The sequence below is a fragment of the Gouania willdenowi genome, chromosome 12, assembly GCF_900634775.1.
Source record: "Gouania willdenowi chromosome 12, fGouWil2.1, whole genome shotgun sequence".
NCBI classification, from domain to species: Eukaryota; Metazoa; Chordata; class Actinopteri; order Blenniiformes; family Gobiesocidae; genus Gouania; species Gouania willdenowi.
The window spans coordinates 29,602,716-29,623,173 of record NC_041055.1 but is presented as its reverse complement, the minus strand read 5'-3'; the positions used below and the strand labels follow the sequence as shown (position 1 = coordinate 29,623,173).

The window sequence follows — 20,458 nt, the reverse complement described above, 5'->3', positions numbered from 1 at the left end:
TGCTTACAAGACTGCAAGTCAAAGCATTTAAGAACACAAAATACATGAGAAAAGGACCTTGAAAAAATAATCGCAAATTAAATCACAGTCGCAATATTGAGGGAAAAAAAATAGCAATTAAAGTGTTTTCCAAAATTGTTCAGCTCTAAAACATACGTATGTAACATTTTCATTTGTTTGTTTTAGGATTACGTCAAACGTACTCAACCAACGTTTCACCAAAGATAGACTTTACGCCATGAAAGATTCTTACATTTCGGAGGTGATCTGGATATACTCTATACCAGGGCTCACCATCCTTTCAGAAACTGCAGATACTGAATCACCCAAAGGGCTACCAGTTTGATATATACTTCTAAAATACTACATTTTTACTTTAATTATAGTGTAAGATAATGAAGGAAAACTAGTAATAACTTAAAAAGGTGGTAAACTTTTAAGTTTCAACATTTTTCTCACACTTTATTATGCAATTGTTGCATTTTCATTACATTTCAAAGGAAATCATCATGTTTCTATTAATAACTTTAAACTCATGTAACGTGTTTGTACAATTTAACAATGTCATGAAATTTCACGAAACATCACTTGGCAATTTTTTAAAAACATCGTATCAGAGTCACTTTAAAAAAAAAACCCAAAAACAATCCTATCTGGGACACGTTTATATTATTTCAGTGGCGACAAAATCAGTTTGAAAAGTCTGAAAATCCCAATACTTCATTATTCCCGAAATTTAAAACTTTCACATCGCTCAGAAATTTTCGGTGACTCTTAAGTTTGAAAAACAATAATTTAGCGACTTATTTCTAAAGTTTTTATCATTTCCGGCCTGGGGTGTGACCAAGACTGACACTTTTTTGTTCATTTTCCACTTTCTCCTTCACAAACACCCCCTGTAGCACCATTGCGTACCCCTATTTGAGAAACACTGAATATCTCTGAGTGCTCTCATTTTATTTGATAAAATTGCCACTTTTTTTAAAAAAAAATAAATAAAATTGCCACTTCTGCTTTTGTGCTGAAAACGGCATGACTTGGTTTTGCCTGATTAAACTCAGTGGAGGATCAATCTGTGCAGACGCCAACGGGGAGAATATTTACTGCAAGGGAGATGCGACCAATCTTCACGCACACGCTCCCGCGATCAAGAAAGACCCCCCACCCCATACAACACTGAGTTATAGTATGGGGCTGTGCACAGTGCAATGACATGATACATTTTAATGTTATTTATTTGTCTTAAAAATAAATAGATATGTGGGAAAAAAATCCACCTGAGGAGCTTTGTTCTGCCGCACAGTCCTTGATTTAGCAAAGCTAATGTGTAATAATTACTAATAACCACAAAGGCTTCCCAGCTTCCATCCCTTGGAGTCAATTAACGTTGCTATTAACCTTGAGACATTCAACGAACACACCTCACCTCATAATGACCCGATTATGCTTCCTTCATTGGTTTCAGCGAGCCATCAGCAGGTATACAGAGCTACTAAGCGGAGGAGATTGGATAATGTGATTTTGGAGAAGCAAACAATGAATAAAAAGAGTAAGAAAGTAGCGCGGCTCAATCACATTTGGTGGTTTGCCTTAAAATGCAAAGGATCCTGGTATTTTTATGCTTATGTCTTATTCTAACCCAGTGGTTCTCAACCCTTTTCAGCCTGCGACCGCCAAAATAAAGGTGCCAAAGATTTGAACCACATGCATTTATTAATCTGAATAATATCCACTGTTACCCACGAAGTTTGTTATTATTTGTGCCATAGTATATCGTGATCTTAAAGATGTTGCTTCAATCAGAAATAAAATGGGTTAAAAGTGACTAAAAATTGTGGTAAAGGTGGTGAAACTGGATTTTGAAAAACCACAGAAATCAGATAAAAGTTGCAAATTAGTAGAAACATTTAGTTTAAACTGGCAAATAATGGGAATGACAAATTGTGAATGTGGTTAAATTGGTAAAAAAGAAGCATGAAATATGGTGAAAAGAGGTTAAAAGATAAAAGAATGGGTCAACATATGCAACATTAGTTGGGGAAAGTGGTGGAAAGGGTTATTAAGTGCCAAAAAATGTGATTCTGAGTTTCTTGAAGATATCTGGTGACCCCCTCCCAGTGTCTCAGGACCCCAAAAGGTTGAGAACCCCTGCTGTAATTAATAGGGATGTAACGATTAATCGTAAGGCAGTCAAAAATTGATTCATAGGTATCACGATTGATATCGATCTTCTGAAAATTTAATCGCAGTACTTTTTTTAACCAGCAGAGGGCGCTATCCACAAGTGTAGGCGGCAGGCGGAGTCTGCTAATACTTTCTTTCTGGCCGCCTTCTACTCTTAAATATCTTAATAAATGATCCCTTCCCCTTTTAGCACCCAAAGAATATCTGTAATATTACATGAATATCTGCAAAAGTCACGTTTTTCTATTAGCTCTGTCTGCTAGCATAGCATTTCTTCTTCACTGCAAGATTAGCTGCATGCCAACCGACCACTGGGTTACCAGTGCCCTCTGCTGGTTCAAACAAATATCTGACGTAAATACAGGGCAATGACTATTATGCAGTTTTGCATTGTTTATTATAGAACCAGAATTTAAATTATTAAGCTTCTTCTTCATTTGTATTATTCCTTTATTTATTTAATTCAAGATTTATTTTTAGTTAAAATGCATTATTTTGAATAGTTTATAAAGGGATTCTTTTGACAATTAAAAATAAAAGGAAAATAGTACAGTATTTTCTAGGTTTTTCCCCCCCCAAAAAATAAAGGAATATTTTTCAATCATCATTTTTCTACAGTTTCATTTTGTAAAATAAATCGTGAGAGAATCGTATCGTGAACCCAGTATCGTGAATCGAATCGTATCGGGAGTTGAGTGAATCGTTACATCCCTAGTAATTAAGTAATTTACTGGATTTTTACAGATGAACCAATGCTCTTATTGTTTACTCTTTAACGTAAGTTGCATTTTACCATTTGGGTTCTTTTTTCACTCTAGTTCCAGTTCTTATCAAGGTCGATCAATGAGGAGCTAAAACACCAATGATGGTGAAGGAAGTGCGTAGTTTAGGAGGAACACGGCCTCAATCTCACATCTGTGTTTGATCAACACTTAAATTACACAGCTCTTTACCTCTCAGATCGAAACCCGAGACAGGAAATTGGACACTTCTCTGAGCAGATATGAAGAGGGACCCCCCATCCATCAGTGGAATGGGTCTGGCTAGTTGTCCATCAACATGACTGAGGTCCGGAACACATGCACTCGGCGGGTCTCTCTCATCCCTCACTCCAGCACTTTACTTTATTGCCATTCCTCTATCTGCACAGCTGTCATCTGCCTTTTCTTATTTCACACCAAAGATGAAGAATTCATTTCAGAATTTATTTAGAGAATTGTTTCAGATTCAACTTTTATCATGTTCTTGTGTTTTCCTACTGCTGCAATATTGATATTGTGCATAACAGGAGAGCTATTTTAGTGGTGTAACCATCCTCTGACAGGTTCAGGATCTACCTGATGCTATAGGACATTTGATCACTGGACAAATGCCCATCAAATATTCGCTCACCCAAAAAGTCAAAAAGGAACATTTGCCCACCACCAATGTAATGTACAAACATATTGTATAAAGTAAAACTTGGTAAATCTATACAGTAGAATAGTAAAAAAGCTTTGAGCAACTGTCGCTTTTTCAAATTCTGGGATGGAGAGATTTGCAATGAGTAAAAATGTCCAGTGGTGGGTAAATGATCCATTTGTAGCCAGTGCCACACAATCAAATCTATTCTCCTTATTCACCCAAGGATGTTTTTGGCTGACTTTGTTGCATAAGTTGCTCAAAAGCACTCAGAAAATGTCTCTTTTTCCTTTATGAAGATATTGAACCTGTAATACTACATCAGTTGTGAGTTTTAATGACACAAAGCAAACTTGTGTAACATTCAAAAACTAATATAATTATGGAACATACCTGACATAACGGAGTCTAATTTCATAAAGATTGGTCAGTTACAAACCGAGATGTGAATTTTTGAAATTTTGCCAATGAAGAGAGATTGATCCAGAACCAGTATATTCATCTGGATCCTCTCCAAAATGTAACGGAATCTTTTATGGCATAATGTCTATTTTTGGTTCAAATTTTGTCAAATTATGTTGAGTAATTTTGACATAATCCTGCTAACAAACAAACAAGCAAATGCCTGTGAAATGACTACCTCCTTAGGTAGTTTAAAGCTGGTTGGCTTTTCCTATAGGGAGAAAATTGTCTCAAAAATATTGAAAAACATATCCACAATTCTCACATATTTTTCTGATTTTCACGTTATTTTTAGATTTCCACATGTGAAAATCTGAAAAACATGTTTTCTTTTTTAGATTTTTACATGCTTTTCATTTTCATGTGTTTTTCAGATTTTCACGTGTTTTTAGATTTTCAAGTGTTTTTTTTAGATTTTCAAATGTGTTATTCTGATTTTCATGTGTTTTTCTGATGGGTTTTTCAGAATTTCACATGTTTTTTCCAGAATTTCACGTTTTTTTCAGAATTTCATGTGTTTTTTTAGATTTTCAAATGTGTGTTTTTTTTACACTTTTACATGTTTTTCATTTTCACGTGTTTTTCAGATTTTCAAGTGTTTTTTTAGATTTTCAAATGTGTTTTTCTGATTTTTACATGGGTTTTTCAGAATTTCACGTTTTTTTCAGAATTTCATGTGTTTTTTAGATTTTCACGTGTTTTCAAGATTTTCACATGTTTTCTGTAGATTTTTAAATGTGTTTTTCTGATTTTCACATGGGTTTTTCAGAATTTCACATGTTTTTTTCAGAATTTCATGTGTTTTTTTAGATTTTCACGTGTTTTTTTTTAGATTTTCAAATGTGTTTTTTAGATTTTCAAGTGTTTTTTTTAGATTTTCATGTGTTTTCTGTAGATTTTTAAATATGTTTTTCTAATATTCACATGTGTTTTTCTGACTTTTACCTGGGTTTTTCCAAATTTCACTTTTCTTTTAATTTTCACGTTTTTTAGACTTTCACGTGTTTTTCAGAAATTTCAACACAAATTATGCATGTGAAATATCTAAAAAATACAATATGCATTACAATAATTTTTTGACAAATCTCTCCCTACATTTTCTGTGGAGCTCCTGCATTTCATATTAGACAGTATTCAATTATGCTTTTATTTATCATTTTATTTGTCAAACATCTCAACCAATACAAGTACTAGTTGAGCTTATACTTTTCTTTTTCTTTACATCTGCACATAAAAAGAAGTGGTTTGTATTCAATGTGTTTAGTTGTTTAGTGCATCTACATTTCCTTCCCTAGTGCACACACACGCACACACACTTTCTTTTACACATTCCTGCAGGGTTGAGCTCTGCAGATGAAGTCTAAAGCCAAGGTTCCTTTTCTCCCAGTTCCTCTCACCCTTTTTACCTTTATTTCCTTGTGAAACTCTGGCCATCAGTACAGCTTGCTGACACATCTGTCAATAACTGCTCTGTGAGGTAAAGTATAACCTTGCCCTTTGGTGCTGTCTTAATGTTCCCTCCTCAGCTTTACTTTGTTCAAATCCATTCAAACGACTCTGCATTAGGCATTAGGCTCGCTCACCCACACACAGAACAACACGTGTGTTATGTCATAGGTATGTTCATACACTCACACGTACACCAGAGCATTTTCCTATTTCCATTTAAAACGTATAGTCACACACTACTCCATCAGGTGAGATAACTTCCTCTGCGTGAAAGTGAGTCCTTGATGATGCTTTCGGGGATCAGCGATGAGATTTGTAACTGATCCGAAAAGGCAGCTGGCTAAAGGTAATCTTTTTACTGAAAGTACGTATGATGGATCCGATAACAGTCCTTTGTTGGAGGTATGTGAAATATGAACAGCAGGGATTTTTCTGCATGCTCTGAAGACAGAACAGGTGGCCAAAGATAGCTGGTCTGATATTTGTTCTACACCGTCTTTAGATGTGATACGGAGGTAAGTACTGGGACCACAATTCAGCCTTGGCATTTTCTGTCCAGACCAGCTCACTACATTATGAGTGACACCATATAGAAGCCATTATTAAGTCAGTACTGTGGCCTTTTATGTCTTCATTTGAATTATTACTCCCCAGAAAACCTTAAAAGGAGAAAACTTTTTAACCCACTTGTTTCCTATTACCTTTGGCCATTTTGCAACTTCCTTCGTCCCATTTTTGCCCCTTGTGACACTTTTTTCAGACTTTAGCCAATAAATAACCCTTTTTTCATATTTCTTGTCCATTTGTGCAAGTTCTTTTTGAAACTTTCATTCAATTTTTGTCCTTTCTTTAATTTTTTGGCCACTTTTCATCCAAATAAGCTAACTTTTGCTCGTTTCATTGTCTCCCTACATTTTGCTCATTAAAGCTGCCCTTTGCCATGACATACCAACGAGTTCCACTTTATTTGCCTATTTTTCGGACACTTTTGACTGCTTTTGGCCCATTTCAGTCACTTTTCACTCTTTTCTTGCCAAGTTTTTGCCACTTTTGGTCAACATTTACCATTTACGTCTGCCTCCACTCGCTCTTCCAAAAAAAAAAAAAAAAGTAGCAGACCGGACTGGCCCACTGGGTCGATGCCCGGTATGTCAGACAGCCTAACCCTAACCTATCTATTGTTTACCTTGTTAGGCTTCAGTCAATGATAATATGTTAGGTGTGGGTGTCTGAGCCTTTTTTGTGTCACTATCCCTAGATTTATTTTGATTTTTTAAAATTAAAATGTGGTAAAGCTTGATATGGAACATATTTTAATAATTAACTACATATTGTATGTGTAGAACTGTAACATGGTTCCCCGGTTTTGTGTTAAATTATACAATTTTTTTATCCCAAATACAATGTAAATTATCTGAACTCAATTACAATTTCATTATGATTACAACGGCAACATATTATTTTGAATCATAATTATATTTGAGATATTTGAGGAACAGACAGACAGACAGACCTTGATTTTATAGAGATTACGCAATTACAATTACAATTGACCCCAACCCATTATGTTGCTGAAGAAAATTGCTGTCAGAAAAGGAAAATGGAGAATAAATACATTGAACATGCCATTGTTTCACAAAGTTAAAGCGTGTGCAGTATTATTGATGAAATAATTCGCAAAAGCTGCCTAAAGACAAAAAAAAGTGAGCGGCTCCATTAAGGAACCAAATCGCTTTACATGAAAAAATGAAAAAAAAAATTGCCTATATAACGACTTAACAGTAATGGCTCGTTACCACTTTGATCCACCAACACACGTTTAATATCCTCAATCTAACAATGGTCCCACACTACAGTGAGCCACTTAGGCTCTGATTTAAATACAGAACCGTACAGTTCATCATTTAATCACAACTACAAAGAACATGCTGTAAAAATAAAACATCAAGAGAGGTGATTTTGGGGGGGGGGGGGGGGGGTGATGTGTAAAGAGGCTCGCTGCAAACAAGATGAAACAGTTTTCTGCACCGAAGCTTTGAACTGGAGTGTTGTTGAGAGCTGTTCCTAAGCAGACAAGTCCATATCAATGGATCGCTTTAGTGATGGCGTCTCTCCCCCCCCTTTCTAAATTTAGATCAAACATTTAATAGAAGTGTATGAGCATACGCCTACATGTGAATCTGTTAATAAAAAAGACACATTGTAAAAACATGTTAGTGTTGTTTATCAGCCAGAAAGAACACTGTAAAGAGTGGTGATACATTGTGTCCATTGTGTTTATACAATATGTCAACGTGAACAATTAACAGCAAATTCATACAGCTGAAGTTCTGCTGAAAAAAAAAAATGATATCAAACAAGGCAAGCTGAGCACTTTTTATAGTGAGATATAAAGAAAAAATATAAATTAGTCAAAAACAGTTATATACTCCAGTGGGTTCATCCTTTTATTAACCTCAAATATTATTTCTAACACATTTTACTTCACAGTTAAAACAGCTTGGGGATAAATTCACCCCAAACCAATGCATATGTTCAGAACATTGAAAAAAATAAAAAATAAATCATAAAAAATTCATTCTTAATCATTTGCACACATCAAATTAGGAAAAGTTATGAAATATGAAGCACAGAAAAAAGGCAACTGTTGAACGGGGTCGTATTGACCCCAAGAATAAAATGTGGGTTCATTTATTTTCCACAAAGGCATCTGTATAAAATAAAATGCTTGTCAAAATGTATTTTTTTTTTTAAAATAAAAAAAAAACATCACGTAAATTCATTAAAAATATAAAATTATTCTCAGGCTCTAAGTATAGCTACATTTATGAACGCTAAAACTAAGAAAATAACCTCCATTCAATGTTGTTTTAGAGCGGTGCATTACGTTCAATCTGATTGGTCGGCTATGATGTGATCGTTGTCTGGTCATTTCAGGTTTTTGTAGTTTCACAATGTCCGTCAATCATTTTCAAACAAAAATAAATAAATTACGTTACTTCTTTTAAAACGTTCTTAAGTACAAGTACCCATAAAAGCAGCTCAGTTACAGTAGCGTGAGTACTTGAAATTATTAATTTCACCTCTGGTGTCTAGAAGTAAAACAGGAAGCAGAGAGTTCAGCTACCAGGCTCCTCCCCTTTGGAACCAGCTGCCAGTCTTACTACGGGAGGCTGCTACTCTCTATGACACCTTTACGGCTAAACTCAAAACCTACTTATTCCAAAAAGCATATATAGTATAAATGCATGAAAAGAAGCAGAAATATGGCAAGAAAAAAATGACAAAAATATGACAAGTTTAAAAAAATAAGCAAAAATGGGCTCAAATTGTTAAAAAATATATATATTTTTAGTTTCTTGAAGGCTCCAGAGCCATGGAAGTCTGCATGTTGGGGACCTTGTTTAAAATCCATATATTAGTTTTTGGTGTTTGGCTGCTTGGTTAAAGTGGATCAGTTCAGTATTAATTGACGCTATATCTGCCAAACCCAACGGCCCATCTGTGTCCTGCTCGCTTCAGTGGAATCAGACTCATACATAACTGACAGTTCTGTTTGATCCTCCCGCCAACAATATCAGAACAAGTAGAAAGAGAAAATATCAAATGAATAAATATTGAATGTTCACTTTTTTTGGTGTGTTCTTTTTCTTTTTAACCAGTTCAGTTTGGAGTAATGTCGACATCAGTTGTTTTCCTTGATCTTTGTCTGCTTCCGTGACTCTAGTCGATCCCCGTCTGTCACGGTGTGTGGGCGACCGAGTGAGTTGATGGATTCCATCTCCCTTATGTTCCCGTGCAGTTGTAACTCTCCATCCATTATCCACGTTTCACAATTAAAGGTGTGAATAATCGATGTGTGATTTTCACTATGCGTGTTTTTGTCAGCATCACTCAAATGTTCTGTACAAAAATATATTTTTTTGCTTTAATATTGTCCTGAATTACATGTTCTTGAAGATTCCTTATAGAAAAACATCGTCTCCAAGGGCGGAAAAAAGCAGTTTTTGTAGTTTTTAACATAAATGTTATGTTATGTTATAGATGGATAGATATTCATATAACAAAATTTGTCGCAGCTTGGAATTAAGGCTGAACTATTAATTGCATTTGTGATATTATTGCAATATCATAAAACGTGATTTTCCAATCGCAAAGGCTGCAATTTTTCATTCATTTAATTTTTTCTTGTCCTGTTCAGTTCAGAGTGTGTTTAAAAGGTGCAGTCCACATGTTCACATGTTTCATGAAACGTGAAGTTAGTGAGGTAAAGCCACAGATTTGTTTGCTTTATTGTTGTAATCTGTGCTTTAAAATTTGTATTATATATTTATTTAAAGTTTGAATAAATCTGAAATTGTTTCTCATGACACAAATTGATTTAATGCTTGTGTTCATTGAAAAATATGTGACAAGAGGCCCGTGAAAAAAATAATCACATTTTAAATCGTAATCGCAATATTGAGGGGAAAAAAAAAAGAAAATCGCAATTAGATTATTTTCCAAAATCGTTCAGCCCTACTTGGAATGGTGTTACGACACATAATTGAACAATAAAACAAACAGTTCAGTATAGCATCAATGAAATGCAGCCACACGTTTGAGATATAGATATAGATATATATATATTTATTTTTTTTTAAATGATATTCAGCTATAATGAGTGACTTCTAATGACATGACTACCCGTATAACAACACTAAGATATGAGGTAACAGAATATTGCTGCTAATGACAACAACCAATACACACCTCACTTCCTTCCACTCTCTGAACATCAAAGGCAGCTTTTCAAAAAGCCACAAAGGAAACACAGCGAAATACCAGTATATTAAAACTGTCACTGGTATCCATAATGATCTGGAAACTGTGTGACTGAGACTTTTGTTTTTTCTTTAGCATTTCATTAAATATCTGGAAAGGTAAAGCTGCTGTAGTGTGCACTCAAAGGAAATGATTGAGTTTATTCAACTAAATGAAGACTTTAACACACCTTAAGCAAGGCATTGTGTTTGCCTGCTAAAAAAAAAAACATCCAAAGTGACATTTCTGGTGTTTTTACAGAATGAAAGTTGCAGAAAAACGTTTATTTTTGGGGTTCACACTGAAATCTATGAAATGAAAAGCTTTGCTGAGTGAGGTGGTGTCACAGGGAATACCGTGATAGCACAAAATGATGTCAAGCGAATCACTATCCTCCTCCTCGAGCGAGGAAACACAAAAAAAATAAATAAAAAGTTACAGTAAGAATGAAGTATTCATAAATTTGTTTGCGGGACTCCACATCCCACAATGCAATGCGCAAAACTTTGGTGACATTGTGTTGAAAGAAGCAATAGATTACTAAATTTCTATTCTCTAAAATCATGTGTCAAACAAGGCCTGGGGGCCAAAACTGGCCCTTCAGAGCATCTGATTCGGCCCGAAGGAAAAAGTAAAAATGACCTGAATCAGTGAGTAAATTACCAAATAATTCATTTGTAAATTGTTAGTAAAGAACTTTAAAATCCTTTTCTCAAATTATTCCACAAAATCCCCTCAAATTAAATAAAAAGGGGTAAAATGTCTAATTGTCTAATTTATGGTTTTTCACACCGCGTTATCAAACTGGAAGTAGCCATTGCATGTATAACGCATTTTGAGGAGCTTCTTTGTGGTTTTGGACATATATCTATCGCAGTGTTTAGTTCCAAGTACCTCCAATATGGCCGCGTATCCAGGTTACTGCCCAGAACGTGACGTAGGTGAAAACCCTCTATAACTGGAAGTTCAAACTAGAGCACATTAATGTGGAAATTGTTAGTTTTCCCGCCTAAAACCTGTGGCCCACTCGTCATCAAACTGGTCCGTATTTGGCCCTTGAACGAAAATATTTTTGGCACCCCTGCTCTAAATAATACATTAACAGAAGGCACATTTCGGATTTTGAGATTGACAAATATCTAATTAGTTTATAATGTTTATTTTTCGTCTTCTAAACCTGTGTTTTCAATCATCGTTGAGAGTGATGCACTGTAACTGTGAGATAGAGTTGAGGTGGTGTAGTTTTTTGTGTGCACCATGGTTGAACTAATGAACCCGCTGAGCTGGCCCGCAGCATGGGAAGCAAAGTAGACCAAAGCAGTAGAGTGCAGAGAGACTCCGTGGTCCACTGAGCCTGTAATTTCCCTGTGGGTGGGTGGGTGGGTGTGTGTGTGTGTGTGTGTGTGTGTGTGTGTGTGTGTGTGTGTGTGTGTGTGTGTGTGTGTGTGTGTGTGTGTGTGTGTGCGTGCGTGTGTGCGACACTACAGCAGAACTACTTGAACAACCTCCACTTTAGTCTTTTCTCTGCCACGTTCTGGGTGGCGGCAGTGCACAGGAACGGTGCAAGGGGAAGGCTTCATTCAACGTTCTTATTACACATCTTTAGGGGAAGTTTGACAGTAATGATATGTGTATGTAGACAGGTTCAGAGCAGAGAAATGAACTAGATTATGCAAAGAGCTGTCACTGTGTCTGTAAATGTGTTGGAACTTTTTCCTCCAAAGGTTTAAATTCTCAAAGGATCAAAGAGGAGAAAAATCTAAATCTTTAGTCTTTTGAACATGTATATTAGCAAGTTGACGTTGCAGATTTTGTAAAAATCTGTATTTAAATACTAACGGAGGTGAAAGTATCGGATTTGAGGTACTCACTTTACTGTGATGGAGTAGCTTTTATGGGTACTTTCTAGGGATTTAACGATTAATTGTAAGGCAGTTAAAAATCGATTCATAGGTATCACGGTTCACATCGATGCTCTGAAAATTGAACCGCAGTACTTTTTTTAAGCAGCAGTGGGTGCTATATGTTTATCCTCATCCAGAAGTGTTGGCGGCGGGCGGAATCTGCTACTACTTTCTTTCTGGCCGCCTTCTACTCTTAAACATGTTCATAAATTATTCCTTACCCCTTTAGCACCCAAATTAAATCTGTAATATTATGTGAATATCTATAAAAGTCAGGTTTTTCTATTAGCTCTGTCTGCTAGCGCATAGCATCTCTTCTTTACTGCAATAATATCTGCATGCCAACCGACCACTGGGTTACCAGTGAACTATTATGTAGTTTTGCATTGTTTACTATAGAACCAGAATTTAAATGAATAGGCTTCTTCTTCATTTGTATTATTCCTTTATTTATTTCATTCAAGATTTATTTTTAGTTATATTGCATTATTTTGAATAGTTTATCAAGTGATTCTTTTGACAATGAACTATAAAAGGAAAATAATACAGTATTTTCTAAACAAAGGAATATTTTTTAGTCATCATTTGTCCACAGTCCCATTTTGTAAAATAAATTGTGAGAGAATCGTATCATGAACCCAGTATCGTGAATCGAATCGTATCGGGAGTTGAGTGAATTGTTACATCCCTACTACTTTCTAAATCAGTAATTTCACTTGAACTCAAGCCATTTGTTACATTTGTACACACAATCATAACTGAGTCAATTATTATTTTGTTTTAAAATTATCAACAGACATTGGGAAACTACAAAGAAACCAGACAATTAAATGCATCACATCATAGCCGACCAATCAGATTAAACGTAACTGCACCAAAAACAGCATTGAATACTGGTTATTTTCTCAGTTTTAGAGTTCATAAATGTAGCTATACTTTTATTTTGAATTTAATTAATTGGTGATATTTTATTAAATTGATAATTAAAGAATTGTATTTTATATAGATGCTTTTGTGGAAAATAAATTAATTTCCAATTGTGCAAGATCTCGTCTCACATGTTTACTGTATAAAAGGGAACTGTGGCAAGATTTATTACCAAAAATAAAGGTGGGGGTGAAAATGACTAGTAACTTTTACTTTGAGTACTATTTAATTGTATTTGTACTTGAGTACAATTACAATCCAGTAACAGAACTTCTACTTGAGTAGGACATATCAATACTATTTACACCAGTGTTTCTCAAATGGGGGTACGCGATGGCATGAGGGGCTACTTGAGACAGAAAGAGAGAGGAAAATTAACAAATGAAAGCATTAAATATACTGTATGGGGTTTTCTAACGTTTATGTTTAGTTAAAAATGTTAATCATACTCAATATTTCCACCAACTCATAAAACAACTACAAAAAACACAAAATAAGGGAAAAAATATACTGAATAATAATAATAACAGCCAACAACAAAACACACTCACTAAATACTAGTATTACCAGAAACACACAAAACGACAACAGAGGCATATTAAATTAGAAAAAAAATACACAAGATCACCACAAAATATACAAAAACAACAAAGAAACGTACAAAACAACAGAAGAAACAACCAAACGACAACAAAAACACACACTGGTACAAAAAGTACAGCAAAAACACACAATTATGATAGAAATGATCTTGATTAGAAAATACAAAAGTCCATCTTGGTCCCACGTCAGGAGGGAGATGACAGGAAATGATAAAAACTATAGAAATAAATCTATCCAGGAGGCACTAAATAACTAAATACTGTTTCATTTCACTTATTTACAAAATGATATTCTTTAAAATGTGTCTTATCACTCATTCATTCCATCATTATGCTCTATAGATGTGTTTTCATAGAATTCTGAGCAAAATGTTCTAGTCAGACAAAGGGGGGACAAAAGTACGAGAGAACCACTGTTTTACACCTCTGGTTGTTTTAAGATAAATAAAAGAAGAAGAATTAAAACATTTCAAAACTTGTTTTTAAATTTTCAGGAAACCCAATTTAAACTCCAGGCGACCCGACAGTAGGTCCCGACCCCAAGGTTGAAAAACACTGATCTAGCTGCACCTGAATACATTTATTTCTACACATTTATCACTTTCGGTCACTTTATTTGATCATTTTCCTCTCTCTCTCTCTCACGTACCCCCATTTGAGAAACACTACATTAGAAGACAAAACGTTTTATTATTTTTATTCCAGTTAACAGACCCCTGTCTTGCCTTTCTTAATTCTATTTCTCATTTAATTTGAGTAGCAGTGCAATAACGGTGCATATTTTGTCCAATCTGTCTAAATCCTGACTAATTACAATGTAAATAGGACACTTTAGCAGAAAAGCCTGATAATCTGGGTCATGTCAGCCTGTATTAGAAGCTGTTGGTAGATTTTATTGTAATTTTGAACACCTGCTGCAAACACAGGTGGCGTTGTTTACCTCACTGCCTGTATATGACACCCCTCCCATGTTGAAGCTCCCATGCTGCCAGCGGCGGCGCTGCAGAATGTATGATGTCACAGACTATAGGGAGACTGCAGTGAAGAGTGAAACATGGAGAACACTGAAATCCAGGTGCAGTGAGGCAGCAGGTGGAGCACAGCCAGGTGCTTTAGGGACGGCAAAGTCAGATTTAACTGGGTTTCTCAAAAGGGGGTACGCGATGGCACTTCAGGGGGTACTTGAGAGAGAGAGAGAAGAAAATGACGGCATCTGATGTTCTTTCTTTTTTCTGATTCATTATTTCTTTGTTTTCATCAACATATTTGCTGTTGTTGTTTTAACCTGCAAAGTGTCTGAGTTTCTAGAAAAGTGCTTATAAATAAAATGTATTATTATTATTAGGGATGTAGGGCAATAAAAAAAAAAAAACATGCACATCCCTTTTAAAGGCAGTGTGCTGGATCAAAAACGTCCAAATATGCAATAAAAAAAGGTCCGCACAACTGCGTGGTTAGCTCCAAATTTTAATTTACACAAAAAAAAAAACGTGACGTTTCGGGCTAAACACCCTTCATGTCTGATGAAACGTCATGTTTTTTTTTGGTATAAATTAAAATCGGGAGCTAACCACGCAGTTGTGCGGACCTTTTTTTCATTGCATATTATTAAAGATGTCCCAATACAATTTTTTCATTTCCGATACGATACTGATACTGCAGCCGTGAGAACTGGTCGATACTGATGACGGTCCGATACGGTATCAGCACGAATCATACATACTTTTATTACTATTTTGTAGTGTGTAATGTTAGAAAAAGTCTTGATCAAGTGATGTTAAAAACAGAGAACAATTGTCAACAATTCAAGTTCACTTCAGTTATTTTTTACTGTCAATATGTGGTGGGAACAACTGAGGTCGGGGACAAAACCAACAAAAATTTATTGGAGCACTTATATCGGAGATTTTAGATGCAGTCCGATAAAATCCGATATTTGGTTTTTTTGGCCGATATCGGACCGATATCCGAAATCGATACCAATATTTGGAACACCTCTAATTTTAATCATGGAAAATACGGGGTTTTATGTTTATATTACCAGAAACTCACAAAACAACAACAAAAAGACAAAATAAGAGAAAAGTGCCCTGAAAAATACAGACGAACAATGACAAAATGACACAAAAACACACAAAATGATAGAAATTACTGAAAATACAAGAATCAGTCTTGGTACAACATCAGGAGGGAGATGACCATAAATGATAAAAAATAAATAAATAAATAAATATGTGTTATCCCTCATTCATTACATCATTATGCTTTATATTTGTTTTTTTATGGAATTCTGAGCAAAATCTTGTAGTCGGACATAGGGGGGTACATGCATTCAGAAGTAAGAGAAAAGAAGGTTTGAGAACCACTGAGATATAAAACATAGCCACGGTGGAAGAAGTGCTGGAGTCAGCAATTTCATCATAATCAGTGTTTAGATTCTCTTTTTTACAGTTGTTTAAATTCCCTCAGAAAGGCTACAGTGCTGTGGTGATTTTACACTAATAAAATCTAGCTATTAGAGCTGGGCAATATATCGTGATTCAAAGTGTATTGAGTTTTCCATATCTGTATTTTTTTTTTTTACAATCAGTACAAATCATATCATACAAGTATTTAATATTATTCATAGAGTACAGTCAAACAGGGTCTTTTACAGTAAAACTTGTTTTTCTAGGAAATTCACTTCGATCTCCCTACTGTCATCTGCCAGCCTTCTTCAGAGGCATCTGTATTCAGACAACTTTTCAGGAAAAAAATTGTCTGAATACAATCACTACTTCTCAGAACAGCATGAAAAAGCACCATCAGATAGATTTCTCAGTGCGTTTCTAACCCAGACCTTCCCCTAAACAAGCCACACTACAGAACTCACTCACACGTGCTGTCCCTTCGAGGAGAAAAAGCCAAAAGTGGCATATTTTGTGCAGCCGTTTGTAATAAATGTGCCTGCGTGGCATTTTTCATCAGCAAATGTCTTTCTGGTAAGACGTTGAATTATAAACTATGGAAAACTATTTTGTATGTTTCCATTTTGAAATAAAATAGACATGATTTTTGGTTAAAATCGCCCAGTCGTAGTTTTAGTCTAGTTTTGTTTACACACGAACAAATTGAACGTAGTCAGTGCAACCAAAAGCACAAGTTTTGAGTGGATATGTAAAAAAATTATACATTTATTTTTATTAGTTAACAAAAATATCAATATATAATTTTCAGATAGTTTGTTTTTCCCTGCAACTCTGAAAAAAGAAACAAACAGGTCTGAAAATAGATGAATGGATAGTTTAGATTTTTTCAATAGGTCATACTCAGTTCAGACATGTAAGCAACTGGTGGCCCGGGGGCCACATGCGGTCTTCGGTCTAATTTTATGCGGCCCCCAAAGAAATGTGCAAAATGAAAGAAAAACACACAAAACAAGAGCAAGAATACATTTTAAAAAATACAGAGAATTATAACATTGCAGGAAAACAAAGTAAAAGACAAGATAAAAACACAGAAAATACTCCAAAAACACACAAAACTACTACAAAGATGAACAAAACGACAACAGTAATACACAAAAATACTCACAAAAATGTACAAAAATACAGGAAATGACAACAAAAAGTACACAAAATAAGACAAACACAAAAAATGACTCTGTAAACCCACATTACTAACAAACAAGCAAAATGAAAATAGAAATACACAAAAAAAAAAATGCAAAATGACAAATACACAATGTGACCAAAAAAACATTTTACAGGAAAAATACACAAAAGAACAACAGAAAATCCTTCACAACAAGCAGGACAACAACATACAGACAGAAAAACACACAAAATTACTACAGAAACTCTTTCTATAGTAATTTTGTGTGTTTTTCTGTTCTTTCCTGTATTAATGCTCAGATCACGCATTATTCTAAATGCTGACATGAATGTTGATCATGTGACCCTCTGATCAAACATGTTTTCGGCCCAGCTGTGATAAAAGTCGCCTACCTCTGTTCTGGTTATTGTCACTTAAAAAAACGTTGTTGACGAAAACCATGACAAAAATTCTAAGTCAATAATGAACCCTGGATGCAGCAACTAGTCTTTATACTTAGTTGAAATATGTACAAGGTAAATTTATGAAATAATACACAAAAATGATCCAATACAGAATTGTGGCCACTATTGATGAGTTTATTACATCATCATAATACATCTCCTGTTCTTTGAGTTGAGTCTTGCCAGTTGAATTTTTTAGGGAATCAGACTCAAAGCTGCTTTTTAAAAAGCTCCTGAACCTTCGTTTGACTCTAACTGGCTTTTTTTTTTATCCGTTTCCCCGGAGCCTGTGTGATTGCACACCTCCAGCAACGGCTCAAATATGCAGAAACTTCACAGGCAAATATCAGCCGCTGCTTTGCTTTGTGCCACCAAAACAAACAGACCACAAGAGATCTCTATTACTTGATCCCTCTCGCTCTGAAATGACTGTGTCAATAGCACCAGGCTGCAGATAAAGGTTCAGTGTTACTGCTGCTCAAGATTACAGTGAGGAGGGGTGGCGGGGGGGTTGGACTGACACTCAGCAGAGAGAAGGAAGGAGTAGTAATGTGTCTGTGTGTGATAGCAGAATAACAAGCTGCAGAAAGAAGGAGAGGCACAGATATGAGCATTAGCATCGTCACAGGAAACATAAGCTCCCAATGTGTCACTTTGTTTATTAACGCTTCAATAAGACATTTGGAAGCAAAACTGTGTGATGGATGATTTATATTAACAATACTCATCCTTTTAAGTGATTAGATTGTTAAAAAACCTAATATTTCACATTTTAAAACCTAGAATGGACATGCAATAGCTGTAGAATGTTGGCCATGGCCACTGGACAGCATTAGGAAAAGACTTGTGATTTAAACTTATTATAAAATCCTGTTTCAGTTCAAAATGCCACTTTCCAAATGAGTCACAATTGGTAAAGTAATAGAATAGATCATGTACAGGAGCAGGAGGTGGGGAGGAACATTTCTGACAGCTCAGGAGGAAATAAAAACATAGCCTGAGGCATGTTTGTGCTGCAGATACCACAGCATTAGTCTGTAGTTAGGGGATGGCTTTAGATGTATAGGCTATAAGCTATTGTACTGTGAATGGATCAGACATTAAATACAATGTCAAATCTCTAAGTGAATGGCTGGTTTGTTTTTCAACTTTTATACACATTTATCATATAATTATTTATTATTTTTTCTCTTCCTTTTTTCTATTTTTTCCCCTTTTTCATCTGTAACTTCATTTTTCTTTTTTTCCCCATATTCTATTCCCTTTTTCTTTATCATACAACTTAATTTTTTCCTCTTCCTTTTCCCCTTATCATATATATATATATATATATATATATATATATATATATATATATATATATATATATATATATTCTCCTTTTCCCCTCTTTTTAAATCATGCAACTTCATTCTTTTTCTCCCTTCCTTTCACCTTTATTCTCTTTTTATCCTCCCCACCTTTATTTTATTTTCTTATTTTTTCTTCTTAACCCTCATCTGTCCCCTTTCATGTATTTTATCGCATAACTTCATGATATCATTGCACATCCAACTCCTAAATTGATCCATTAGGTACTTTATTGTAGCTCTGAAAAGCCATCCTCTCTTCTATTGGACCCTCTTCTTTCCCCCCTGGGCTGTCAGTGAACCCCCCTTTTCCGACCTTGTGAAACACAATGACCATCCCCTATAAAGTCAGCTCTCCAAGCTGCAGCGACGCCTCTAGTTTCCATCCTCAGACATGAGGGGAGACACCCTCAAGCAACTGATGAAGATGATGATGATGATGGTTCATGTGTGCCAAGTTTCAGCTCAGCTCATATCAATGCGTAAATGTGTCCATATAAGTGAAATTTATGATCGTCTTTCGTGGTAATAATTGTGCGTCCCGTCGCGGCCAAAGCGTAAAAAACGCGCTATGACGCACTTGGTTTTAGGGTGTGTTTGGACAGCGGTGATGGGATAAAAAAAAAAAGCAGATTTTCTACATGCAGCACATCAGTGATGATAGCCCTATACACCACCATCATGCACTGACTGCACCAAGCAGACACCAGCGCTCCCACAGACTCCGGAACGTACCTGGTTCTTGTGCCGAGTCCCATCTTCGAGTTCAGAAGAGCTGTTCATGATTATCCATCAGTCATTTACCATCCTATGAAGAATCCTGGTGTGTGTTCCCTCCTGGTTAAAGTCCACTACTACCTGTGATGTGAGTGATCTTACTCCATGTGAGAACAGAGAAATAAGGTAGAAAAAAAAAAACGAAAAAAAACAAATAAAACCAAAAAAAAAAAAAAAAAAAACTACTGCGTACCGCGCGGTTTTACGCACAACGGAAACTTATAAATTCCTTTAGGAAAGAAAATCCAGCCTTCCTTTTATCAGGGCGATGATATGTTGTTTCTTCTTCTTCTTAACTTGGACTCCCAGACAAATCACAATTGTATCTCATTCAGCGCGAACCAAAATGAATTATCCACAGAGGCTGAGTGCAGTCCGTCCAGAAACAGGGAAAATCTCACTCCTTTGAGTCAGATTGCAAACCGTAATCTGATTTTTTTTTTTTTCTCTCGTCCATCCACTTGGAGTCAGTTTGCGAAGCCAGTGTTTCCACAGACAGAAGCAGAGGAGGTGGGATGGCGTCCGTTCTCACTTCTTCTTTACTTGCTTTAAAACCACGCAGG

General features: G+C 35.5%; 1 protein-coding gene across 2 annotated transcripts in view; it reads right to left on the bottom strand.

Annotated features, from left to right (window-relative positions):
- Window positions 1-20,094, bottom strand: part of fibcd1b (fibrinogen C domain containing 1b) — a 171,570-nt gene extending 151,476 nt beyond the window's left edge. For both annotated transcript variants that reach the window (XM_028463541.1, XM_028463542.1), the window contains exon 1: window positions 19,854-20,094. In XM_028463541.1, coding sequence (XP_028319342.1) covers window positions 19,854-19,901 — 48 coding nt within the window. In that variant the 5' untranslated portion in view covers window positions 19,902-20,094. The remainder of the gene's footprint in view (window positions 1-19,853) is intronic.
- Window positions 20,095-20,458: the final 364 nt, after the last annotated feature.